The sequence below is a fragment of the Tinamus guttatus genome, unplaced genomic scaffold (genome assembly GCF_059628265.1).
Source record: "Tinamus guttatus ecotype Peru unplaced genomic scaffold, ASM5962826v1 Tinamus_guttatus_pri_ptg000045l, whole genome shotgun sequence".
Taxonomy (NCBI): domain Eukaryota; kingdom Metazoa; phylum Chordata; class Aves; order Tinamiformes; family Tinamidae; genus Tinamus; species Tinamus guttatus.
The window spans coordinates 1,138,656-1,166,396 of record NW_028288579.1 but is presented as its reverse complement, the minus strand read 5'-3'; the positions used below and the strand labels follow the sequence as shown (position 1 = coordinate 1,166,396).

Here is a 27,741-nt window from a genome sequence, read left to right as displayed (position 1 = left end):
TTATTTATCAAAAAACAAGTGTATTTGTTGGTTCAGCGGAACCTGCAGAGCTGTATATGTTGTTATGCTGATAACCAAGTCTTGAGACTCTAATAAATCACACTTACTAATATTAATAGTACTGATAAAATATACTGAAAATTTTCCTTTCTGGCTTAAACATCTCTGGGATGAAGAGGTCTCTGATCCTGAGCTTTACTGGACACTTCATCCTGGTCATGCTCCTCGAAATCCGTGGTGAGGTCTACAAATACCTGCAATGGACCGCAACACAAACAGTCACGTTATTTCCAAGGATATGACAGTATTAACACTGATCATACTACTTTTTTTTTTTTTTAATAAAAATAATTTCTACTCTTGCCTATGTATTTTTTTTCCAACTAGATTAACGCTATATGAGATCTATTTCTAACATGCACAGCATTCTCTTTTCCAAGCTTTAAATCAACACTGTAAGAGTCTTTTTTCTAAAGCATCAGTATCTGTTTTCTGGAACTTATTTAGAAATCAATATCGCCCTTCAAACTGCATAGTGAGATTTGAATTTGTTTTTTTATGATGCCTTTTCAGCAGTAGTGTAACCTCTCACTTGCAGGAATGTCTTTGACATTTAATTGCAATAACTATTTCTTTCCCAAGAAAACTCATTTAACTGATAATTTGGCAGTCATTTTTCATGCACTTCAAGCTGCACAGCAATTAAATATGTTTTATAAACCAAATGAAACATTCAGCATGGCAAAGGCACACTGCATGCCTGCTTTCTTAAGTCAGCATGCGGTGGCAAAGGCTTTCCCACTCCACCTCAGCACTTAAGTCTGGCTAAGTCCCATTTTTGGGATATTTGTCTCTGCCACGCATGAAGCCCAGACTCCTCAACTGCATGTGCTAGTTCTGCATGACCTACCTGTTGCAAGGTGCGCAGAGACAAGCTGTACTCCTCAAGCCTCCTATTTCGTTTAGCTATGCAGGGACGGAGAAGGAATAGTTACAGATCAAACCCAAATGAGCAATTTGTAAGCTATCTTCATACTTACTTCACTCTCCTTTTACCTGCTTCTAGCTTGGAGAAAGACTGGGACAGAGGAAGGACATTTTTCATGGGTATCTTGTAGACCAGCAAAGAAGAAGAACTACTAAAAAAAAAAAAAAATCCATCATGTTGTTACTCTGCAGCGAGTTTAGGAGCTGCTACTCTATTGGCAGCTAAATCATGGAATGGTAGCAGAGCGGCAACCTTTCCTGCTGAGCCGCTGTGGGGAAGAGCCGCAGCACCTCGGCCTGGACGGCGGCGCGGTGTCCCGCGTCCCTCGTCGTGACTTCCAGGTAGTAACTTTGACCAAGCTTACATTTCAGATCTTCAGCAGAGCCAATGTAGCTGCAGAGGAGGGAAGAAGGAAAACAGTCATGAAGGAAAAGCCATCGTGAGCATCAAAAACGCGATCTCTGGATCCGAGTAGCAGATATACTGCTTTATATGTAGATATTGTAGATACTCTACAGTTCTGTAGCACTCTAAATATTGTAGAGCTGCAGAAACTCTACAGCTCTTATTTTTCATCCATTTACACCATGGTCATGATTCACATTGGGCAAAGCACACCAAAATGAGCATTTTCCTATTAGATTAGTAAGAGTAAACTAAAAGCAGTGATGAGGACAGCGCCTAAGCTGGAGTAGACCCAGTGAATGGTGCCATCCCAGTGCCAACCGGAGCTGCCCCGACACCAGCACGGCCACCCGGTCACACGTCGCCATGGCCTCATCCAAGTCATGCGTGCTGAGCATGGCTCCCCTCTCCTTGCTCTTCAGCGCCGTCTGAATTGCTTTCCTGGAAACAGAGGGATCACAGTTATTTCCACCTACAGAAAACTTCCTGTTCTATTTTTTGCCTCAAAAAACAACTAAATGATAAAATAATAAAAAACAGATTAACATTTAAAAGACTTCAGTGGCAAAGGAAATTTCCACTAACATGCAAAAGAGCAATGCTTTCCTAACTTTGCTCTCAACAACTTCTATAAAATAGAGCTTGCATGGAGAAAGCAGTTACTAAATACCTTTTGTACCTGCTCTAACTACAATAAATTGAGCACAGAGTCCGTTTTTCTTGGCATATCTCTCATTGCTGCTTAAGTTATCTTGCATAGAGATGACATGTGAATGCGAAGGCTACATTACAATTTGTCATGTCAGCATCCCTCCAAATTTTACAATTTCAGGTAAAACAGCTGTTGAAAAATAACAGCAAATACTAGACCAGAATGGCCAACTAGTTTTTGGAAAGGGAGAACTTATAATTTTGTCACAAACTCTGAAGAAAGTAGGAGTTTTTTCTTCCGTACCAAATGTGTGGTTCCTGTTGGAGCCCACTAATATTTTTTCAATGATGCTATGACTAAGATCACATCTGATTGCTAGCAATGATTTACTGCCTGCTGAGACATAGGCTTAGGAAGTACAACTAGGAAAAGGGAAAACATTTTCACATTTCCATCTTTCACTGGAGCAGAAGCTATTTGCTTGTCCAACAGTTACCACAACAGTGAGGATCAGACTCATTTTGTTACGGCTATAAATCTGTAACCTTTTGTATTCCCCTCTGTTCTGCTAAAATAGCACTGCTCACCTCATCTGGCGCTGCCCTTTGGGGTCCATGCCCACGGACGGCTCATCCCATAGCAGGACTGTTGGGTTGCCCAGCACGCTCAGCGCAAAGCTCACCTGAAACAGGAAAGGTGCCCAGGTCAGGTCTGCCTTTACTTTGCCTGGGCAGCTCCACTAAAACCCAGAGCTTGCCCCAGTTAAAACCCAGATTTGCCCCTGCAAATCTTTGCATTCAAATCTCTTAATTCAAAAATGCAGCAAGAACAGAAAGAGCCCCGAGGCGTTCTGAGTCAATGTTTTAATCCTACAAAATCAACTTCCCCCAAACATGCAGGTCTGCCAAAGTTTTGAAAGCGTTTTTCCATCCTATTTCCTGGCAGATGCAAGTTGCAGGGCACAAAGAAGTGACTATCTGCTAAATCCAATTTGTGGCTACCATTTGTCAAATAATTGCCCAGAAAAAGTGGGGAAAAAGGAGAATGGGGCAGTCTGCCAGAGAGGATTCAGAAGATAGTGATGGAAATAAATCAGGCGAGAAATACCCTGCTGTATGCACTTCTGTGTTGGAAGGAACCCACTCCCTTGCAAGGGCTGTAATACTGCAGACTGACTTCAATTCAGCGGTCTTTCTTTAGCACATCATGTTTGCAGAAGGGGTTACACATGACAGAATTTTAGGCTTTCTCCCAAGAAGAAAATTTCTACTAAGTGAAAGAAAAATTGAAATTTCTGCAACAAAAAGGACCACGTTCTGCTCTTGCTGACATCAATACAGAATCCAAAGAACTCTATTAGCTTGAATGAAGGGGTTTTTTTGTGTATCATATTTGAGAAAAAGCAGGGATTTGGTCAATTACAGAGCACAAATCTAACTTACCTTTCTTGCTTCTCCCATAGACAATCTCCTAACCTCTGTTTTCAAATGCTTCTGGAGCTCCAGGGCCACTGCTATGCTGTGGAAAGTGGATAGAAGATGACCAAAATACATATCTCCATTTGTGAACTGTGGTCAGGGGTACTGAAGATCCTTGCAATCAAAGATAATATATTCTCTTACCTTGGGTTACTTGATAACTGTATTCCTAGTTCTACTGATAAATTAAAGAATTCTTGCAAAGGCTCATGACAGTAAGTACAGCTAATCAGAGAAGGGCAGCTATTAATGTAAAGGCCCCAAAAAGGCAAGACTGGATGCTTTCTGAAGCGTTTCTAGACAAACTAGGGTGAAAATCTACACATGCAAGGGATTTGAACACTGATACAGCAGACATCTTTTGAAGTCATATTCTTCTAACATAATGAAGGGAATTCATTGCAGATGCTACCTCTTTTTCATACGAGCCAGGTTTATCACTGAAACCACCTTTCCACGTCTCCTCATCTTTTAACTCCAGAGATGAAGAGTAGAAAACAGAAACTATTTGGTTCCATACCGGCTGATGTTAGCAGCCACATCTTCATCCCTCATCCCTTTCACGGCAGCGTACACTTCTAGATGTTCTTGCACCGTGAGCTCGGGCCAGAGCGGGTTCTCCTGAGGGCAGCACCCAAGGAACCCAGCGCTGTCCTGGCCTGGAGAAGAGGCATCGCTGCCCTGGATCAGCACCTGCACAAACACAATGGTGAAAGGGCTCTGGGTTATTCTGGCCTGAAAAAACTAGCCCCTTGAAACCCTGAATGTTTTCTCCTGTATTACAGCATGAAATAATATGGACTTCATACACACATGGAAAAAAAGTCCAGCATTATTCAAATGATAATCTGCATCAGTCATGACATCTGCTCATCCGGATGCAGGAAGGTGTTATACAAAACCAAGGCTTTGGGGAACAGGACCAACACCAGACTATTGTCTCTTTATATATATATATGTATATATATATTTACATTTCAAACTTTCAGCCACAAAGCTGTAGCAGCAACAGCACATTTCATTAATCATCATGCACATGATGGATTGTTACTGGCCCAACCCTATTGGTATTCATTTTTAACTTCCTGCCTTTGCCAGGCTTTATGAAAACAGTACTGTTTACTAAGATGTCAACATTTTTTACAGTGCTTGCGAAATATCAAGATTGGCTTCAAAACCACATTAAAAATTTTGCTTAGCTCAAACTGTTAACACTATAACATTAGTTTTAATGAAAACTAGAATATGTTTTGAGGCAATCAGCATTTTATTTCTGTATCCATCAATTTTGTGCATCTTTAAAGCTCCTGATTACCAGGTTGCTTTGCTGCTCTTCCTTTTCCCATTTTTCATTTCTAAAGGCATCAAGGTTATCCTCCAACTGCTCCAAAGAAATCACTTACCTCCCCAGCAGTCAGTGTTATGTCTCCAGAAATCATATTCATAGTTGTGCTTTTTCCAGCTCCGTTGGGTCCTAACAGTCCTAATACTTCTCCTGCAACAGATATGCAGGATTTGTTAATGAGACTCCATGCCCATGGGCTAGACAATATCTAAAACTACAAGGGAAGAAAGGGGAATTCATCAACATATCCCAGAAAATAAAACCCATGGAATTAAGGACCTTGGTGTAGAATGTGCATCATGCCTTAGGCTTGGTTATACGTGGGGAAGTTGTAACAAAAACATGGTCTCCAAACATGACCTTTGCATGAGACAGTCATTTTTAAGAGTTGCAGCAAAGCACTTGAACCTTTTTTAATGCTGAAAGAGAGATTTTTGACAGCAACTTTCTTTTTTTTCTTTGAAAAGCAGCAGGCCTTCCTGTCTTCATATTCCTTGCGTGCACTACTGACGATGACAGGATCCTGTGTAGAAACAAAATGGGAATTAAAAACCCTCCTGCTACCAAAGGAGGCAGCTCACCTGTTCTCACCATTATGTTGAGAACTAATTCTGCACTAACTAACTGTGGGCTCGGTTAATGCTTGAAAATCAAAAGATGTGTAACAGAAGTGCATAAACTAAGAAAGCAGAGACAGGGCAGAGGACAGAGTGTGAGAAAGGGAAGACTCCAGGACCTCGGTTTACCTCTTGCTGTGGCAGAGATGCTATCGCCCTCCTGACGCGCTCCCTCTCAGCCTGCACTTCTGCAGCTTCCTCTCCTGGATGGTCCTTGTTCTGGCGCGTGACCGCTTTCCCGCAGTACATCCTGCAAGCAGAGATGGGGCACGGAAAATTGCCTCCAAGAGCATTTTATGGGTTTATTCCCAGGGTACTGCCCATACAATATCCTGCACAACTTATCGGTATTAAGGGAGCCACTCCACAAAGAGTATTTCCTCTAATGTTATTCACTGAGCAGTGAATTTTGACTTTATTCACACTTTGCAGCATGGTTTTTTAAGCTCACTCTAAGGCGAACAGGTGGGGAATAAGCATAGAGGACACTGCCTCTCTCAGCGGGCCACCATGGTCACCACCAACCAAGCCCATGGCCCTCGGAGCTCACAGCCCCTTCCCTGTGTGGCACAGACCTGAAAATGGGGTCACGTCTTGTAGCTGCTCCTCCATATCGTGCCTCCAAGCAGCCAAGTAGAAGAACAAAAATCACGCAATGGATAAAGGGCTGAAAATGAAATAACAAAATAGGTTTCAACAGAGGCAAGTAATGGCACATTTGATTAATTTTAATTCTAAAGGGATGCTGAGACCTATCTCATTTACTTCAGATACTGAAGAGCTAGGGAAATAAATTGAATTGAAGCTTCACAAATATTTCCACCTCACTGGCAGATCATTTATATTGCAGCTTTAGCTCAAATGAACAGCACTCCAAAGGGCTCTTTTTGAGGTACCTTACAGGATCAGATACCACATTTTTCTTTTGAAGCAGCAGCATTACCCTGTTTATTATTTAATAATAACTTTTCACGTGTTGTCTGAAAATCTGCCATTTTATGGCCACCTGAAAGATGAGCGCTTGACTCCTCAAGATTTACTTCCCCTTCATCCAATATGCAACTTTTACTGCATAAGCCATACTTTATTCATGGCAAGAGTTATGATAGACCAGCGCGAGTCCATTGCATTACAAGAAGAACCTTTTACAAAATAACCATCATCAAACTGCTTCTTACTGCAAAGACAGGGATAAAGAATTCACTCTGCAGCTCTAAATCCTCGGCCCTGTCAAAATAGTACGGTCCCTATGGGGAAAAAAATAACAGTCAGTTAGAAAATCTCCTTAGTGTGTGTCCATTTACACAGGGTGAAAGCAGACATTTGGCAAGCAGTATGTTTAACATACTGCCTTCTTCCTGGCAGTGGCACACCTTACTTTCTATGTTGTGCCACGAAGAAGCTGTATTTATTTTAGCAGAATATGTTTACTTACAGGTAAAAATAAGTTTTGCCAGCCCAGCAGTGAAAACACAGGAATCAATGCAGAAAAGACGAGACAGAAGATTTGTTCGTGGTTACTAAAAATATCGAAAATCAAGGAAATCTAAAATAAAGCAGAAAAGAAGTATTTCCAAAATTCATGAGCTATTGCTAAAAACTAGTTTGCCATTGATTTTGGTTATTCTGCTGCATATCAGTGGAGTGGAACCTCAGGTGGCTTGATGTGTAAACCAAATACTGCAGAGTGAAGATTCACTTTACTTACCACAAAAACGATGAAAGACCAAAAATAACGATTGCTCCGTCCATTGCGAAATTTAAATGCAATCAAATAAATGAGTAGAACAAGAGATACTCCATAACCAATGACGCAAATGATCTAGACAAAGAGACTGATATTAGTGACCAGGAAATGGATGTGGATAAAGCAAATGCCCTTGATAGAGCTGATCAATTAAAATATTGAATCCTTCCAGACCACAAAGTACTTTGAATGCCATCTCCTTGCAAGGATGGCATAGTGATTCCCATCATACAGAGAAATATCCTGAGACAATAGATAGGAGAGGGGCATTTGTAGGAGGGTGCTTTACAGCAAATGAAACACTTACGAAAGACAGAACAATGTTGGCATTGAAGAAGGTGATGTTGCAGAACAAAGCCAGAGTCCCAAACATGAGGCTGATGAGCGCCCAGTAGAGCGGGATGTCAACCAGCGCCTGCCCACACCAGTAGGCCGAAGGGAAGAGCCCTGTGAGCCGCAGCTGGGAGCGAGCCTTGATCTGCCAAGGGGAAGGGAAGCACGTCCGTGGGGCTGTCACAGGAGGCCTCCAGCTTGACTGGAAACAGCTCGAGGAATCAGCGACGGACAAACCCATTCCTGCTCCCCTCTCCCTCTAACTGCCCCCGGTCCTCCCTGACAGGGTGTGTTCGAACAAGTCACCATGAAAACTGAAATTAAATTAAAGAAAGACTGGTACTGATTCTGGTCACAAGCACCCAGGAGGCTTTCAGAGCCTTGAGGTAACTGCAAACAAAAACCCTAACCAACCGAAGCCCCAATCTCTCTATTATTTCCTATGTTCATGTGGCTGCATTTCTTCTGGGACTCCAGACTAGCAATCCTGGCCAGCCTGCTGAATAGGAACACTGCCCATACAGAGCACTGTGCTGTGGACATGTATGCTGCATTTTTCTTGAGCCTTCAAAATAAACCGACTCCCTTTGTTTTTTTCTCCTTAGGATTCTTAAATTGCAGAACAAAGCAAGATTAAAAATCTCTCCAGAGACGTCACAATTGTATTAATTTCTCCTTACCTAAATGGTTTCAGTGCATGATTTTACCTTGTAATCATCCATGCTACTCATTGCAAAGTGAGAAGGCAAACCAGCAATCAACAAGAGCATGAGCAAGAGGAACCGATAAAACGTGTCATACATGAGAGCGGAGTGTTTTATCTATGGAAGAGAAATTCATAATTCAGAAATTATCAACAGTCAACACCTCCCCAGTAAAAACATGTTTCATGGCATTGAAACCCTCTGGAGTGCAACAGCTGGAGAAAGGAATTCTTTGAATAACCTGTGTAATGACTACTGAGAAATGACAGTAATTGGCCACCAGCTGGACTTAATATTGTTGGCCATAGACCTTTGAGCTTGCTGGTCCAGCTGGATTTCAAACACCTTGCAGTCCACCCATCCAGTCCTTATCACTTCAGTTTGCTAAACATTTCTAATAATTTCCAGCAAGAAAAGCAGGACACTTACATGAGGAAAGGGGTTACTCCAGATGCGGATATGTTCTGTGGATTTGAAGAGCCTTAAGAAAGTGTTGCTAAGGGTATTCATGAGCACCGGAAAACAGTTGATGGGCTCTGCACTGCACATGATTGTGTAGTGGTAGCGCTGGAGACATAAGATCAAAGGACATTACCTTCATGCCGGTGAGAGTTGGGAGGAGGAGCTAAACCGAGTGAGGATTTTAGGAAAAAACAATGACAAATGCCACCATGTTTTTTGGAAGAGTGAGAATGCTAAGAGCTGAAAGCCTGCTAACAATAATCATCAGCAAAAATATGGATAAACATAACTATGTTTTTGGAGAAGAGTACAAAAAACTTGGTACTAATCTTGTGTAGTACAGTGGGATTACTGTAAAAACCACTCAGTGGAAAGACTGTCTTTTTCTCCGAGAAATAAAAAAAACTGCCAGAGATTAAACAACTCCAAGGAAAGAAGCTCCAGTTTATTCCAGGAAGGTGGAGGACACCTCAAACATCTTGGAGGCAGAACAGGGAGGCTTGAACCTTCAGTCTTGCATGATATCTGGAAAGATCTTATGGAACAGGCACAGCTCAGGGCTGCTCTGCTGCCTGTGGAGCCATGGATCTGGGCAGGGAAAGCATTCCCAAAATCCCTCTTTCTCCTCCATTGAGGACGGTAGGACGCGGTGCACCTTTGCAGAAGCTCAGAGGCGGCTTAATGGCAATGAACCCAGGTGACAGTCACTTGCCTCAAAGTCCTGTTGAGCCATGCAAACAGAGCTGGAGCCAATATCAGGCATTTATTAACCAAATATAGACCAGCTTCCCACAAACAGAATTACTGACAACATCTAATATGGCAAATAAGTGTTTTCTCCTTTTCTGATCTTTGTATTACACTGTGCCTCATTTAAACACATTTCAGAGAATCCTCTGGACAGAGAGAATGAAAGAAGAAGAACTATTGCTCACCTTGCCTTCCAGGGATACTTTTATAGCTCCATTATACTGCGGGATACTTGTGATGTTTTTCTCAACAGCTATTTCTGGCACTATCTTTTGAATCTTCAAGGCATGAATGAAATCATCAATATCTGATCCTGAAATCAAGCCAAGAGTATAAACTAGAATAAATGGAAGGTTTTCTTATAGATCATTTCTTACAGACAAGCACAGGAGAAGGATGCTAAAAATATCATACAGAATCTGAGCAAATTATCTTTTCAATTTTTATTGAACAGATTAAATACAATACGTTTTTGGACAGTTAATTTAATTCCTGTTACCTTAAAAATATTCTTTTAAATTTTGGCTATTCAGTTATCATCATTATAATTTGATTTGGTTTTGCTCAGAATAAAACACCTCAAAAGGCCATAAATATGTAAAGGAAACAAAACATGTAAGAACATTTACTTTTATCAAGTCTAAGAAGATTGAGGGAGGTGCAGAAGACAAATAAGTTCTTCTTTCACCTGTATCATTGAAGATGAGAAGATTTGTTGATTTAATATGAGCTTTCTCTTCAGTGGGAACAAAATACAAGCTAGCGGTCAGCTCAAGGTTATTGAATCCTTCCGTCAGTTGCAATAGAAGAAAAGTGACAAACAAAGGAAGGATAAATACTCCAAACAGCAGCAATCTAGATGGAAAAACAAACCATAAATGAGGTCCAGAAGCATTTTGCCTCTCACATATGACAGTGACATAAGCAGAGGAAGGCAATGGGAGATTTAAGAACGGAGAAGTAAAGTAATTCAGAGTTCTACCAAGAGGTTCTAGCTGACCTTATTACTATATTTTTAAAAATGTTTTCCAGCTACTTAGTTTCAAAAAAAATCTCAGCCATTTTTTAAGCCTCCCCTCAGTCATTTGAGGGTATATTCAGGTACTTTGACAACTATCAATGCCACAGATTAAGCAAGAGCTTCCAGACTTACATGGACCTGAGTAGTTTTCCGTCATGCTTTAGCTTTAAGAAGCGAACTCTTGCCATCGCCCGAACTTGTTGTCTCCAGAGCTCCATGCCACCGACGGTGGCTCTCCCTCTCTCCCAAAGCGTCAGGAGACTTCGGTCCATCCCTTCAAAGTCAAAGCAGTCTCCATCTTCTGTATTTTCATTATTAGAAACACTGTCATCTACAAGGAGGTTTCAAAGGACATGCTTTAAGGCTTTGCTGAACAATGAGCAAAGATTTTCTATTCTAAATCTAGGAATACTCATATTTAGCAAGAGAAAAAACAGAGAAAAAGGGTGCTAATTTGTATAGAGTATAGTTTACATGGGTGAATTCAGAGTTGCTGAACCTGGGCTCATATGTCTACATACACAACATCTTGGCTGGTCTTTTCAATTGTCCTCTGACAAGTTTACCTCTTCCTGGTCTAGGCAGAACAACTTTCAGAGTCATTCCAAAATCATTCTTCAATTCTGATACTTAAAAAACTGTGAAAATTGAGACTGGTTTGTCTAGATTTTTCTGGAAAGATATTTGTCACTTAAGGAAATCTAAATTTTTAATTTAACTGTTATTGTTGCCCCACAGAAAACTATGGAAAGTCACATTTAGCAAAACTAGGTATGGATTCATTCATTCATTCAAAAAAAAAAAAAAAACCTCTATTTGGAAACTTAAATCACACCAAGCTGGCAAACATAGATTTTACCTTCTTGATTGATAGCTTCCTCACCCTCTAACTTCAGGAAAACATCTTCCAGGGTGGTCCTGTTAACCTCGTAATTAACAACCCCCTGCAAGAGGTTGCTCTCGAGGTGGCTGAAGAGATCTGCGCACAGAAACAAAGATGTCATGATTATCATCAGACTTTCTGAGCTTCAAAATCACCCATCTCCATAATTTAAAAGCCATAGCAAAGTTCTTCCTGGCAGGAGAAAGCTTTTCTTGAAACCATAGAAGTGTCATTGGAAGTCCAGGCTTTTAACAGAGTAGATTTTAGTTTGTAAGTTAGTTGGTAGATATTCTTTTGTTAATCTGAAGCATTAGTAGTATCATGTTCATGAGAGGCTTTCCTTAAAGCTGATATTTATGCAGCTCTGGACTCCCTAATGATATAGAGGGCAGATCATGGAACATATTGATGATGATCTCAGCAACCTGGCTCTCTGATTTTCCCACTGCTTAGTGTCCCTTTATAACCTCAGCTCAGTTACAGGTGTTTCTTACCCGGGAGGGCATCAGTATTTTCCATGGGCAGCATGTAACATAATTCATCCCCCTTCTGTCCTCTGAACACGGCATTGGGGATGTACTGCCTGACCAGGGATGATGCCACGTCAGGGTCACACAGGTCATTTACATGCATCCTATTTGCATGAAGAAGCAAATGCTGGGTCATTCATTCAGTCAGTAAGAATACAAAAACAGCAGTCAGTTCCTCAAGGAGTGGAGAAACCTCCAAATCTAGGCAATATTTCAGCAGGAATTTTTATAGACAACTTACAGCTCTGCAGTGCCCCTGTTTTTACTAAGCCTACATAGAAAAAAAATAAGGTTAAGGTTAAGAATAGGGTTAAGGTTCTCAAGGTTAAGAATAATGACCCTGGGCAGCAATGTCAAACCAAGAACACAAATTAAAATCCGAAGAAAAGCAATTTTATATTAAATGCATTGTATGTGACTGGCACCACAGATTATGTGGAAATTGCAGTTCTTCTCTTGCTAGTGCTCTTTCGGTTGCCTGGTGTTGCAAAGTCATTTTAGCTACATGTTCAGAGCTTTCAGGATTGGGTTCAAAGAAAAGCAGCTTGCTATCCAAAGCAACATTCTTTTGGCAGTCTTAAAGCCTTCTAAAATGGACTGTCAAGATTTCTATTTCTCTATATGGAAACTTTAAATGAGACATGGACCCTATGAGCAAATACTTTTATGAAAATCTACTTCTAGTTGATGTGGTGATGATCAAAAAGAAAAGAATTTACCTTAAATGATAGCCAACTCCCCATTTTCTCTTCAAGTAAAGAGATGAGCCAACACACTGTAATCTCCCATTTGAGAGAAAAGCTTTCCGATCTAAGGAAGTGTAAATACAAAGGATTTAAGTGAATAAGTGAACTTTTATAAAGTTTTCTGCCTTTCTCCTAAACATTAAATATATATTATTATATATTATAAAGTTTCCTGCCTTTCTCCTGAACACTAAGGTTGCTCTTAATTATGCATTCTTATAGCTTATAGAAAATTTCCCATGGAGCCTAAGAGCAATAAGGAACCAGGACAGCTATTAATTCTGACAATATCATTAATTTTGAGTAGGTGCTGTTCAGATATAACTGCTTCCTACTGAAGCAGTGTGAACTGCAAGGTCTTGGAAGAATGTTTTAGCCTTGTTTTATCTTTCACTCAGGTTAGGCTGAGTAGTTTATCAGATAAAACTCATCTAGCAAGCACAGACTTCATTACATCGTGGTCTATAGGTGACAGGTTCTAAATCATGATCAACCATAGCATGAGAATCTGGGCTCACCTGCATGAATATCAGCTTCATCCATGCACTGGGTAGTGAAGAGCGTCACACGATCAGCTTGATTTTCCTTCAGAAGACTCCACACCTGGTGTCTGGAGGAAGGATCTAACCCCACTGTTGGCTCATCTAAAAGCAACACCTGCAAAGACACCATTTCCATGTTTATGCAGAATCATTTGAATGCTTTTAAAATCGAATGCTCTTATTCTAAAGATAAAATGCAACCCAAAATGATTGCCTTTTCTATTGTTCTTTCTTCTAATTTAGTATTACACTTTCTGTTTTAAATACAGTTTTTAAAATATCTAGATTCCTTGCCCCTTTTAGCAGCCTAGTGAATTAGCAGGTCAGAGGATTTTTTTTAGGTGGCGAGGGAAAAGAAGTACAAATATCTGTGCCAAATCAAAATGCAAAACTATGCACTAAACCTTTGTTTAGATACACAAATATCATCTTCTCCCTACCTTTGGATTCCCTAAAATTGCAATTCCAAGAGATAATTTTCTTTTTTGTCCCACAGTCAAAGTATTGGGGCGGGCATCCTGAAGATCAGTGAGATCCAACGCTGTCAGTACTTCCTTCACCTTGGTGATATACAAAAAGAAAGGCCAAACTTCAGTTTCAAGGTGTGGAGACCGTCTGCTGAAAATGCACAGGGAAGTAACTCCTGAGCTGGCTACAATAGCTCCAACTATTACACACTTTTTGTTTCACATGTGGCTACAGACAGTACACAAGAGCGGAGCTTCAAGATATAAAATTTAACTGCTTTAAATGGATTTCCATTTAAATAAATATTACAAAGAGACTGCTGGGAATAAGAGAATTAAAATGTACTTCTGCCCTAAATTAGGGCTAGTCTTGATTTGAAGAATCAAACACTGGTGGCAGTCTTTTATAAATTTAGCCCAACAAATGCTTCAAGATGCTGGAAAACAGAGGTCAGCCACCAAACACATACCAACCTCTCGCTCTACTTCTTTCATCTGAATCCCTTTGATGTGAGCAAAAGTTCGCAGGTTTTCCTTCACTGTTAAGGCTTCAAAATGCAGATTCGATTGTGGACAAACCCCAACAATTGTCTGAATTGCTTCCATATCTTCTATTTCAGATATTTTGTAGTTGTATATCATTGCAGAACCTGTACACGGAAAGGAATGAAACAGGTGTTATAGTATACAGTATTTCTCAGTTGTGCGGGGAAAGCACACACTTTTGTGTTTGTATCTTTGACATTAAATCCGTGATAATGACCGTTTCTCAGATGTTAAAAAAAAAAAAAAAAAAATAAGGTGGGCAAAATAAATTTCTGTTGTGCAAAGGTTTGAATACCAGTCAGAAATAGCTCAGGGCACCAAATCTCTCTCTCAGGAACTAAAACATATTTCCTGCATATATCAAGCTCAAGGAAGACATTGGACATCCAACTGGGAAATAACCGTCTATGCATGCTTGCACACTCTAGCATATCCACGAGAGTTGTATTAGTCCCAAAGCATTTGTGGATGGAACAACCTGAGCTAACTGAACACCAGGAGAAAGCTGTGGCTTTTTTTGTTTTGTTTCTTCACCCCGGTAGACTTGAAAGCCAGACAGCTTCTCATCTTCAGCATACAGGTCCATCATCTTACCTGCTGAAGGCTGGGCAAAGCCACTGAGCACATTTAATAGAGTTGTTTTTCCAGATCCACTGTGACCAAGCAATGCTGTGATCTGGCCTTCATAAACATTCAAGGACAAGCCTAAAATAAAAACAGAATAGTATTAGGATGAAAGTGTGTGAAGGAAATAATTTGCACCTGTAGTTTATTGTCAGGTTTGATAGAGGAGTGCGATTTCTTTTGAAGATGGGCAAAACCAGATCCCGAAGAACAGATTGCATCTTTGCAATTTAGTTTACATGTTTAGTGTGCTAAGGTGTTTTTACACAATGGTTTATGTCTGCAAATACACAGCTTTTGAGGAGACTCCTGCTACTGCAAAAAATATTCTGTAGCAATTTTTCTGGAGGGAATAGGAAAACTGGATAACACATTTTTAGGAATCTGCAAGTAAGTTACACCAGCAGAAATAACAGGTGCATAATGTGTTTTAACTTCACAGTGCTGAAGATGGATTTAAGTACATCCAAATATTTCAAAACAGTTTTGATTTATAAATAGGGAAATGTGAAGTAAAACTTATCTTACCTTTTAAGGCCTCTGTTCTCTTGTCCTTCCTTTTGCATGTTTTGCTAATATTGTTTATTCTAAAGAAAAGGCAAGCAAGCTGTTACTACTAAATCTCGCAATTCTGGCAGATTTCTTTTGCCTAGAAGGAACCTACAAAAACTTTTGGAAGGATATTTTTCAACCTCCTCCTAAATTTGATTCTACTTGTCATCATCAGGGGATTACTACATTTTCTCATGGGGAAAAAAAAAAAAACTGTTTTTATAATTCATCTCCTAAAAGCAGATTTAGTTAATGCAATTTTATAACGATAGCAAAGTGTCTGTAAATCAAATTCAACAAACAATTAATTAATGAAGCAGGAGGCCATAGGGAATGAAAGAGCACATGGTTGTATAATGGAAGGCAATCAGAAGCACATGTGCAGTTTCGCTGGTGCAACAGTGGCTATGCCACCTAGACTCTCATATAATGTGTAGGGGTTGTTCTTCATATCTGCAAGTCTTTACCTGATTGCTTCCTTCCCAGCAAACTCTGGAGGCATCGGTTCTTCAGCAGTACTGAGAGGTTTATGGCTGCTTCCATTGCCAGCTCCCTCTCCTGTGCTCCTGTACTTGTGTGGGAACCAGTAGGATGGCTTCAGAAAGAATGAAGGAGGATACTGTACTCCATATTTACCTAATTCAGAAACAAACAAAAAAAAGGTTAACTATCACTCCCAAATTGCTGTGTCAGTTCAACTTTGATAAATGGCATATATGTATTGATATATATTCATACATTCAGCTATCTCATTGTCTACAGTCACAAAATTTACATTTCTTTTCACTGAATCAAAGGGATTCCTGCGATCAAAGTTGCTCACTTGCTCATATCTGAAAATGCACACAGGCAGCAAAGACTTTGTTGACCCTCTCTTTACTTTTTTTTTTTTTTAAACATATTCTGAACCAAAGTCCTACAACATCCTTCTAAAACCTTACTGGCTAAGGATGCTGGAGTAGATGCGAAGGATTTCAGTGCCCCGCTGTGGGATTTCGGGCTCTTTTTGCAGGCTGTTTCTAAGGCAGAGCCAAGTTGGGTAGCTCTGCACACTGAGCTTCTGGGAAAACAAGAATCTTTCCAACAATTTCTTCCTCATGATCATGGCAATTCTAGTTTTCAGCCCCTTGTGTAATGGGGCAGGTACGTTTCCATCAGGATGTTGCTCAACAACCTGAGTAGCTTGCTTCTGGGACATATTTTTTGCTGTTTCCCATAGGTTAGAGTTTTCTCAAAAACATCCCACAGCTGCTTCAGCTCCTCATCCTCCATGAGAGGAGAGGGTTACAGGGAAAAAAAAAAAAAAAAAAAAAAAAAAGTGCAAGCCGATTCATACTCCTTCCCTTACATTTCAACTTACCAGGCAAAATTTTATCGAAGTAGATGGCCAACAGCATATATAAAACACTGTCAAGGGCTAATATGATGTAGAGACTAAAGAAAGGGTACAATTCTGGTGTAAGTGCTGCTCCATGTTTTTCCAAATTTATAAGCTAAGGAGAGGGAAAAAAGTACAGATCAGATGCAACACTCCGTTCAGCCCGAGAGCCTGTATGTAAGCCCCTGTTGTGTTCTGACCTTTTCTCCACCATCAACCCAAGCCTACTTGCGATCACAACATTGTTTTTAATAGTTTTCCAGACACAGAAATTTATGGCATATACAGAGCTCGTAAAATTCCTGCTGCAAATGAGAGACTAACTATGTTTGTTTGGAATCAGACTTTCTTTTTACAAATCACTTAGCACAGAGCTGCCCGAGTGGGTCATTCTAGCAATGGATATTGCCCACAGTGCTAACCTGTCCCTGTGCCACATCTGCAGTGTTTGCTGCTTGTTTTATTTGGAGCGTACCTTTGAGATCCCGGCTGCACAGACAAAAGAATTCATGAAACTAAAAATCCATTCAAAAGCCGGAGGTAGCATTTCAAAAAAGGTCAAAAAGCCCACACATCCAAAGAGAATTTGAAGGACAAACCCCACAAAACTAGTAATATTAGGCCTCCTTAACAATGAGCTGAGCATAAAACAGAAGTGAATCTGCAGAAGAGAAAAAACTGTAATTAGCAGGATGAATTTTTGCTGATGATAAAAGAATAACATAAAAATCTAACAAGCAACATTAAAGACATGGTTGGCTTTGGTTATCCTCTACAGTCATGTTCTTGGAAAGTGAAATCAAAAACATTTGTGTGCATGTGGCATCTCAGAAGGCTTTGTAGCCATCTGCTGAAGGAGACATCTAGCGCAGGTCTATACGGACAGATGTTCCCACTCCTCTCTGCCTCCAGCTTAGGACATGGTGCGTCCCAGAGCCATTCAGCACCAGACTTTCCACTAATGTTACTGCTGAAGACTCTCTACTGCAGGTACATTAAACCTGGGGTGATCCCATGCACTTGACACTGATTGTCTGTACAGTTTCTACAGAAATTACCATTTTTCCTTGAAAGGTCCCTACTCTGTGTGAGATTTGAACATACAAAAACTGAGTCAGAACCTTCTAAAATTGGAGTGACATTTTAGTCTACCAATTTTTTAAAAAAAACCCTAAGCAATGCAGCTGAAGAATTTTTTGTTACTTCTAATACAATGTCCTGCCCTGGAGTATTCTGTAATCTAAATGTATAAATAGTTTAATTAGCAAGTGGGAAAAGAAAATCCATGCATAATTTAAAAACACAGAAGCAGACTTACAGATGATATGCCATAAAAGAAATAAAAGAAGAATATTTCAGTAAATTTGTGTTCATAGATGACTTGAAGCGTGATGGCTGTCAGCAAGCTTGCCAAGATTGAAATGTAAACGGTGTATAGCAAGCTCCAGGACAACCTGCAAATGAAGGCACTGTTAATTTTGCCTCTGTAAATGGCAACAGTTGCTACGACATATCTGGTACAAGACACATTCGTCTTATGTCAAAAGCCATTCTTGCACCTACCCATGAGTGTGCAGGTGCAATGACACTGGGAAGAACTGAGGGGCATGTAATGCAGTCTAGACTATTAATTATGTTTTTCCTGATGAACGAATACAATCATGCAAGTCTTTCCTGCTTTGGTAGACCCTTGATCATTTCAAATGCACTTCTAAATTTCTCATTTCACTTTTTTTGTTCTCTGTCTTATGCGAAGAACCCCTATATTACATGTTACTGCATCTCATCACTGGCGCAGGCACTTTAAGCCCTGGCAAGTGAGGACTCGGAGTCCATGCGTGGCTGTCTCCTGCTCTGCCCATCACTGGGGCTCCCTGCCTTTGGAAACAAAGCTGAGCTGCCCCATGGACCAACACTTTCATTCCAGCAAATATAACTCCTGCAATTATGTCCAGTTAATCTCCTTCTATTAGACTTACCAGAATGCGATATCTTGTAAACCCATTGCTTTCATTAAAACTTTGAGCTTCTTTTTCTCTCTTATAACCTTCACTGATAAAAAGTACATATTTGGAGTGAAACACACTATAAGGCCAAAAATGAACCAAATATAGTCCATTCTATACATAGGCTTGACTGAGTCTGATTTCAGATAAATGCCGCTAATTGACTTCATCTCTTCCCAGACAGAACGATTTGTTTTCGCCTGAAGAACAGAAATTTGCCATTAATTTGATTTTTCATAATGAAATAGTCAACATCAGAACAAAGACCTATCCATAAGCATTACAGTTATTAGTTTTTTCAATAATGATGTTAAGTGTAATTTCAATAATGATGTAAATTAATTTCAACATTCAATATGTTTCTATAATTCCATACAATAAATAATAATGTTGCTTTGAGCTATGAGTATAACCATGACCTAAAACCAACAGATGGAAGAGAAATGTGAGAGAAGCAGTAATGAAACTATAGGATAGTTAAAGGACAGGAAATGCATAGCTTTACTGCTCTGTAAATATTGTGCTTGGAGTCAGTCTTATTTTTATGTTGAAATAGTTTTTCACTGAAAAACAGAGTTTGGGAAATGTTAAACATTTCATAATTATTTTTCAAAATGGAACATTTTGATAAAGACCAAAATCTTGCTTAACTGCAAACACTGTGCCTTTTCCTGTAAATTTGCAAAGAATAAATTGGAGAAAAGTGAGGCTCAGATAGCTAATTTTCAGTTTAATACAGGAAATCTTTTGTACCCAAATGACAGGTGCAATTTGCCAAGATGACCCATCATTATTTTAACTTTCGAATCACAATAATATTTAAAAAATAATGATCACAGAAAACTACTTTTTTTTTCCTCTTGTAAAGTTGAATAACTCAGAAAAAAAAAGGAAAATATATTTTCCATCATGATCATACTTACTTCTATCATTGCTGCATCAATGCTGGCCTGCAGTGATAAAAAGCCCTCTTTCCAGTATGAAGGGACATTGCAGTAGCTTGATGAATAATTGTAGCAGGTTTCTGGAGGAAAGAAAGAAAATGAAGCACTTTACATGTATGCTTAAACATACGTACACATATGCATATATACACACATATATATATTATGTGCATATAATATGTATATTATATGTGCATATGTATGGGTGGGGAAGGTGAAAGTATCTGACTTAAGAGTCATCAGAAAATTAAGATTTAGTACAACTCAGTATTTCCCCTGGAGATGCAGTTTTGGGAGTCAATGGCTCTAGCTCCACGGACCACCTGAGGCAACATTAGTGTTGCCTCCACTGCATGGCAGAGCCAGACAAGCTCAACCTTCCCAGCTTTCCTATTTTGTTTTGGATATTTTATTTCTTTTAGTCAGCAAATAAGGGCATGTTTGGTCTTGCTGAAGAAAGATGTGGACACATGTGTCCGTGATTATCTTTTAATGCATTAAATATGTATCAATATACAGATATATTAGAAGTAAGTTAGTGCACATGATGTTCATCTTCACTTTATGATCTGACATGGTATGACACAGGGGGCTGAGATGAAGGAATTTTTGAAATCTGTGTTAACATTTTTTCCCCTTGCCATTTAAATTTCTTTTTAAGGAATCAAAAATTCACGGCCCAATTATTATCTTCGCTTAAAGTACTCAGCACATAGACCCTAGATCCCTTCCAAATGGTTGGACAGCACAGAGATTCCTCTAAGCAGTTTGTTAGGCAAAATTGTTATGCAATTCTCTAGGTTCATTTCTTTCCATTACCTATTTGATCAAGGACATCACTTGGATCTACTATTCTGTAGTTGCGAAATCGGAGACTATAGGAGGAGTCATCCTTAAAAACAACACCAATAAGGTCTCTATCCAAAAGCTCATCTTCTATTTTATCATTTGTCACTTCTTCAGGTTTTATACCTGGCATTTTCAAACAAAACAAGACAAACGCAGCAGGGCTTCTGATTAGTACTGAAACAACATGAAAATATGCAGCTACATGGCTACAGCCAGTGCCCCAACATCAGTACTGCAGACTGATGTACTCATACGGTCAGGGTAGGACAGATACTGTCACTATAAACCAGGATTTAACAGCAGCATTACCCATCATTGCCGAATCTGAAGCCACTTTAGCCATTATTTGCCTGGTGGCATCCGTTGCTGGGGTATATAAAACTTGAACTCCGGTAGCATTGAAGGCAGGATCATCTAAGCGTCCAAGGAATTTATAAGGGATTTCATAATGTGGGAATTGGAATATCGCTCGTGTTGTTAAGAATATTATGAAGGTGAGGGCCAGCATGGTAATCCATTCCTAGACAAAAAGGAGGAAATAAAGGTGAGTGGTATCACAGGGTTTTTAATGTCACGCTAAGGTGCTCCAGACACCAATGCTTTCTTTACACAAATGAGAAGGAGCTATTTGGCAGGTATCATAATTTTAGAGTAAGAGGAATATATGAAGTGAAAAAACACGCCTCCTTAGCATCAGAGCCAACAAGCTCTGCAGATAATTTTGTAGCAGCGATTGTGACTTTCACACTGTGTTCAGCAGCTGAAAGCAATGAGCCAGCGTAGAGACAAGCTGTTGTGATGTCGTGTCACTGGGAGAAATCCAATGCTGACATTTGCTAGAGAACCACATTATCAGCTGAGAGTTTTCATAGATCACCTACCATAAAAACAACACAACACAAGAACACTTCATAGTGGAAATCCTGTCTTCTCCTTGGTAGACAAGATACTTGCCTGTAAAGTTTCCATTTTTGTTCTCCACATCCTAAGAATATTTTTCCATAAGAGGGCACAAGTTTGTTGAAATATTTTTGAGATTTTCTTGCATATTCTCTGCATTTTCCCAGCTAGGATGAGAAATAAAAGAATATCATTTAGAATAGTATGGATTGCTGAAAAAATATTAACTTCAGGGAAAGCCAAAGAAGGTGGCAAAGGTTAAAAGCTTTCCCTGTTTTACAGCTTGGATATCCAAGGAGAAGGTCAAAAGAAATAGTCCAAAATTGTACAGGAGGCCATAGAGCTGTGCTGGACACAGCTGCCTCTCTCAGATTCACAGATTAATCCTATTTCAACCCACAGAGACTTAGCAGAGAGATGCACTTAACCAGCTATAATTTGATTCATCAACTGCATAAAATGAACAGCAGAGATGCTATACTCTTCTGTACTAGAAGGGGTGACAAATAAAACTGAAAATGTTTACTTTTCAAAATATTTCTTATCCAGTTATTCAAAACACTTAAAGTACCTATAATTTGCAGCAATAGTGTAAGTGCCCCAAAGCCCCGGGCTGCAAAGGGCCCCTCACCCCATGGAGACCATGGCGGGAGGCAGCGGCAGTTCAGGAGGGCAAGGTAGAAACTCAGGTTAGAGGCTAAAAGTGCCTAAAATAGATGTCTCACTGTCTCCCTTAAATGAGCTGGAGCCCTGCTTGTCATGTATACAGCTAAGAATAGCTCTGATATAGCTAGAACGGAGGAACATTGAGAAAATCCTGCTTGTTCCTTCATATCCACCTAAACACTAAGTAGGGAAGTACCAAATGTGGGGAATTTTTAATTTCAGCTCCCGCTTCAGCCACGGGCCAAACCCCTGACTGGTTTCACCACCTTTCCAGAACAAGAGCAGGTGAAGGAGCCTCAAAACACATTTTGAATGTCGCCCATCAGAAGGGCTCAAGCCCAGCCCAGAGCAACCTCAGCACATTGTGCCCTGCTCCCGCCAGGCAGCGTTTCCTCATTTTGCAGACCAGGCAGCTGGAGTTAATAAACAGTTCTACTACTCTGTTCCTGCCATTGTTTGTTTTGGGAAGAATTAAATATTTGCATGCTCCAGGGCCAAGTGATCCAGGATCTCTGTTTACCCTTTGACTGTTAGCATAAAGTCTTATCTTCATGAACGGGTCTTTTTTTCTTTTTTTTGCCTGGAACTTTCTCCAGTGCTTGGACATCACAGTCTACTATAGAGGTTAAAGGCAACTGGGAAGCAGTTTCTAGGAAGTGCCACTTTTTTTTTTGTGCCGAAGTGTGGCTTTCACTCTTCCTGAACCCAATCCAGCAGCCCATCCTCAGCTAAATATTTGGGCGTAAACAAAGTTTCATGCTGGAGTATTTGAGGAACAAGAAAAACATTACAGTTTTGTAAAAACTGCACTGAATTTCTACACAAGTAACAGAAGCACTTCACTATAAAAAAAGTCCTGGTACATTTTTACCACTCCTAACCTTATGTTTGCCATCAGAGCAAGAAGCACAGTGCCCCTCAACCTGAAGCACTAAGCTACCAGAAAGTCAGACAAATGATGATGCCTGCAAAAAACTGTCAGGAAGAATGTCCTTTCCAATTTTGATAAAATTTCAGCAGGAAGGATGCACAACCTGAAAGAAGCAGTCTCTGCACGACCTGACGTTTGAAGCAGTGGGTTTTGGAAGACACAAAGTGAATATTCTGAAGCAGTAATGCTTGAGACATGGTTAACCAGAGCATCACATGTAAAAGTATTGGTGACACTGGGAACATTTCCTGTCTGAGGACTCAATAGATGCATCAACACCTCTCGCTCTCCAGGAGCACACTGCTGAGTTGCTGCAAGTTTTCCTTTTAGTGGCATTTTGAACCACTGTATCAGTGCCCAACATTTTAAATTTATACAGAGAGGTGAACAGGGAGGGGGGCGAGGGGACCAGCGGGGAGGACCAGAACCAGCACCCATAGCAGAACATCTGCGTTGGGAACCCCATGCGTCCAGAAAAGCGGAACAGTTTTTTTTTCTCATGTAGTACCTTTTGCCTTAAACATTTGGCGGCAAGGCTCCATGTTTGTTGGAGAGAAGAGCCAGAAAGTGCAGCTTTTGTGCTTTTAACCTCATATGGCACTAAAACCAATGCAACTTCCCCCCATGAAAACACAACAGCTATGATTTTTTTTTCCACTTGCAAAGCAGAAAGGGGAACCTTCCTACCTGGCAGTGTGTTCTCCATATTCTCCATGACAAGTTTGTCTCCTGCAGCTCTGGGTTCCAGTCCTCCTGCGGTCCTGGAACGAGTTCAGCTGCAACGTGTGTCCACAGGATGAGCTGTACGAAGCGACATCTACAACCAGGTGGCCTTCAGCCAGGGGACACTAATGCAGCGTGTGTGGCAAGAGCAGAGCACCTCTCTGCGGGGCTGCACCTGGCGTACACAGCATGCAGCAACGGGAAGAGATACCACAACCTAAGCGAAGTCTGAATTGGTGTGAAAGTCGTTTTTTTAAGAAAAATACTTAGCTGCAAAAAGAAAAAAAAAATCCACACAATTTTACTAAGACAACAACAAAATGACACTTTCCAACAAAATAGCTTTAAAAGAAAAATTACGACCAGGTTAAATAGCTGTTTGTGTGTTTACCTTTGCTAAGGTCTTCCCATGTGCTCCAGTCTGGCCGGTGGGGAGTTGTGCTGCGCCGGAGCACTCACAATTCCCAACCCTGTCCAGCGCTGCCGTGAAGACACCACGTCCCTTCCAGGCAGCAGCGAATGCTCCACAGGGAAACCCTCCAGTGCCCTTTTTGCTTAGAGGTTGAGTCAGCAAGAGTTCCTTCCTCTGCCAACAAGACTCCTTCGTCCACAGACCAATGATATTCTTTTTTTTTTTTTTTCTTGATTCCTCTCTTTTTGTTCTTAGCAATTTTTGGGTTCCCGCTCCTTTTTGTTGCTTTCCCAGCAGCTGCCACACAGCTGGAATCAGTGTAGGGAATTTATGTTTTTTTAGCAGGTTTTCAGTGAATTTGCTTTCGCAACAGGGAGGTAAGGAAATCAGATAAGCCAGAAATCACAAATGGCTTGGGAGTGTGCATACCCACGTGGCAACTTAAGGAGTTAGAAGAACGTAATGTGATTGTGCTAGAACCACAGCTTAGAGACTCAGCATCTCATTTGTAGAATTAAGTACAGAAAACAAAAGCAATCTGGGGATTGCTCAGGAAAGGGCCATAGCTCTTTTGCAGCTGTGGAGTTTGTCATTTCAAAGGAATGGGGAGGAAGAAAGCAACGGTTCTTCACTAAACACTGCTGTAATGTTTAACACCCGCACGCACACCCACGAAGACATGCTCTCCTTGGAATAGTTGCCTTCGTGCAGCTAGCTCTGGTGTGCCCTCCCAGAGCCTTCAGAAAACATATTTTAACATAAAAATACTAGCTGTTCTCTGGGGTTACCTTTCTGTGCACCAGAGGACTCCTCTGGCTGCCCATGAATCTAACTGCTTAGAGCTTCCAAATGCACCTGGAGAATGGGATGCAGATGCTGGGGCAGAACCCTGGGGGCATCACTGGAAGCGGTTCAGTTTGGAGAAAAGGAGAACTGAAAGCCACAGGAAAATAGTTTCCAAAAAATTAAAAATAGATCAGAACTAGTCACTTTCTGAAGATTTCTAAGAAAACACTGTAGGAGAATTAACTGATCTTGGTGTCTTCAAAAAATGACAAGCTACCCCATGGCCACCTCTGAAGAAAAACAAGCATGAAAAGCAGGAGCATTCAACCAAGTTCTGGCTCGGTTTCTTCATAATTATTTTTTCCCGACAGGCCCAGGCCTCCTGAGGCCTCCCTAGGCACCAGCCCAAACTCCTGCCCTTGTAGCAGGTCCTGAGATGACCCATCCTGCCTGGCCCTGGTCTCTTGGGCAACCACCGGGTTTGAGGCAGGACCAGCAAAACCCGGAGTGCAAGTTTGTCCAGGGTACTGGCCCAACTGGAAAGGAACTGTTTGATTTTTTGTGGGTGACTTTTGCAGTGGATAAATGGGATCCATCTCTGCAGATACACCAGGACCAGTGGCAGAAGTTTGCAACTGCCTTGGAATCACTCCTAGCTGAGTCTGGAGATGCCATGTGCAACCTGGCCATGAAATGCAGCACTGCCAAATCCAGAGCATTGCAGTATCTTTTTTTTGGTGGATCGTCCATTACAAAATATTGTTCTTCCCTGAAACCAGTCAGAAACCTGATCTTAATCCTTGCATTAAAGAGCCTGTGATTAAACCCACTATTTGCATGACTGACAGCCTGATCTTCAAAACCTGGAGTGGCAAACAAAACCAAATGAATAATAAAATAAATGCATAAGAGTCCTACTTCCAGCCCATGCACCTTAGAAACACATGATTTACCAATCTAATTCTCTTTTATTGTAGTAAACCTTCAGCTGGAAAAGGAAAAAAAAAAAAAAAAAACGACAACAACAAAAACTTCTACTTACTTTATAAATACAGCAAAAGAATAAAACCCAAAACTAAACAAACAAAAAAACACGAAATAAACCATGGACAACTCAAAAGTACCAGACCGTCATGTCAGGTTGAGCACTAGAAGTACGGCACATTCAAACCTGTTGCCTTCTGCTTCTTACTACCAGAAAAGCTGTTTGTCCTCGATGCAGCAGCCTTACTCACTATACAGACATATTTTTAAATAAAGGCTTTTCTCACTAATGTGAACAAGATTTCAATTATTAAAGTCCCCCATATAAAAACATATAACTCGAGTAACTCTGCCAAGTAAATTTATCTTCAACTTTTGTATATACAACCTAATTATACCATCACAATATCCTTGTGAGGCAGGTAAAGGATTGCACCTGGGAAAAGAGCACCAACTTAAATCACAGTCAGCGATAACAGCTGAACTACAACACAGGGACTCAGCCTTGGGAGCAAAGCACTCTTTTGGGTTTTCAGGCTATTCTGTTGTTGGATTTTGCACGCAATTTTCCCTATTCTTGCAATTACAGGCATCATGTCACGCTTTGGAAGACACTTGGGTTACAATATTGTGGAGAAGTTTTGGGGTGATAATTTTATACCACACTGAAACATGGCATTGCCAGATAAAACAGAAGATGCTACCCAAATATGCAATTAACTTAATGAGATAAATTCTTTGCACAAGTAGCTGTATAAATGCAATGCCACCATTGACCGGGTTGTGCCAGTATAAACAAGAAAAATATCAAGCTGAGAAAAATCTAGATGCTAAAAAAGGCTGTGTATGGCCCATTTGAAATACTACAAAAATAAGTCACCTACTGGAAAAGTTTTGGTGATGTTATGCAAACAAATACTATGGTATAGAGTAAGAATTGCTTTATAGCCTATTATTTATGTCTAAATGGGGTAAATGAGAATAAAAAGAGAATAAAATTGAAGAAAGATGTCATAGATAAGTACTTTTATAACTTTATGTGCAAAGAATATGCTGTACATTGCTTGACAGATGTACAGATGATACAGCTGAAGCAGTTTTAATACCATTTACAAAGAAGAACAGAATTAAGTGTAATGTGATTTGCAGGAAACATTTATCTTGTGTGCGTATTCAGAGGAAAGCATCAGGAGACCAAAGTCTGTCTCACCATTATTAGAAATACAGAGAAACCTCCAGAAATACTGGCCAGTTGCAGGGATGTAGATGAGAGCAACTAGCTGGTGTATTCCTCGGTGCTAACGAAAAGAGAGCAATAGGATCGCATAAACGAAAAGACTGAATTTGTGAATTTTTTCTTTTCTGATAGGGCTTCAGCCTGCAAAAGATTATGACTAGAGCGGCCACTTACACACTAGTGCTTTGAATCCATTCATTACCAGTATTTTATTTGCAGTATATGAGAACTGGGTACTTGCAAGGATCACTGCATTGGACTTATCAGATCGGCTGTCTGCTCTCCTATGGGAATGGGCATATTCCCCTTGGAAAGAAACCAGTCACAAGCACATGGCAAGTTCAGTTGTTTGTGCAATTCCTGGGCTCAACTTTATCTACAAAACAAAATGTATACATTTATACTTAATCATAAGGGTATGAAGGAGGGAAAACCTATATATACTGGGCTCATGTCTTCCCATACTGAATTAAATAAAAAGGTTTCTACGGATATGCATGAAAATAGACTTGGGCTCTCAACATTATAAAAAA

General features: G+C 40.3%; 1 protein-coding gene across 1 annotated transcript; it reads right to left on the bottom strand.

The window, feature by feature from the left end:
* Positions 1 to 15: 15 nt before the first annotated feature.
* Positions 16 to 23,799, bottom strand: LOC104564921 (ABC-type organic anion transporter ABCA8). The gene is made up of 39 exons (XM_088537436.1): positions 23,754 to 23,799; positions 21,524 to 21,636; positions 20,879 to 21,089; positions 20,540 to 20,692; positions 19,700 to 19,800; positions 18,750 to 18,976; positions 18,089 to 18,224; positions 17,246 to 17,431; positions 16,753 to 16,885; positions 15,860 to 16,028; positions 15,369 to 15,427; positions 14,811 to 14,921; positions 14,145 to 14,320; positions 13,644 to 13,763; positions 13,180 to 13,318; positions 12,635 to 12,725; positions 11,880 to 12,019; positions 11,362 to 11,481; positions 10,635 to 10,833; positions 10,170 to 10,336; positions 9,667 to 9,794; positions 8,699 to 8,836; positions 8,273 to 8,386; positions 7,540 to 7,710; positions 7,194 to 7,307; positions 6,921 to 7,031; positions 6,664 to 6,732; positions 6,061 to 6,152; positions 5,615 to 5,735; positions 5,277 to 5,391; positions 4,927 to 5,018; positions 4,044 to 4,216; positions 3,488 to 3,563; positions 2,633 to 2,727; positions 1,715 to 1,834; positions 1,241 to 1,381; positions 1,057 to 1,136; positions 911 to 966; positions 16 to 254 (listed from the first exon to the last, which is right to left on the bottom strand). Exons 1-39 carry the CDS (start codon positions 23,779 to 23,781, stop codon positions 156 to 158), a joined length of 4,884 nt encoding a protein of 1,627 aa, XP_088393562.1. The 5' UTR covers positions 23,782 to 23,799; the 3' UTR covers positions 16 to 155.
* Positions 23,800 to 27,741: the final 3,942 nt, after the last annotated feature.

Bases quoted from the DNA above. Each gene is read 5' to 3' on its own strand.
- LOC104564921 (XM_088537436.1), bottom strand. From the start codon at position 23,781: ATGGAGAATATGGAGAACACACTGCCAG. The intron at 17,432-18,088 runs GTAAGTCTGCTT...TCTCTTCTGCAG, and splicing joins TCTTTTATGGCATATCATCT to ATTCACTTCTGTTTTATGCT. The intron at 10,337-10,634 runs GTAAGTCTGGAA...TTTTCCATCTAG, and splicing joins GGAAAACTACTCAGGTCCAT to ATTGCTGCTGTTTGGAGTAT.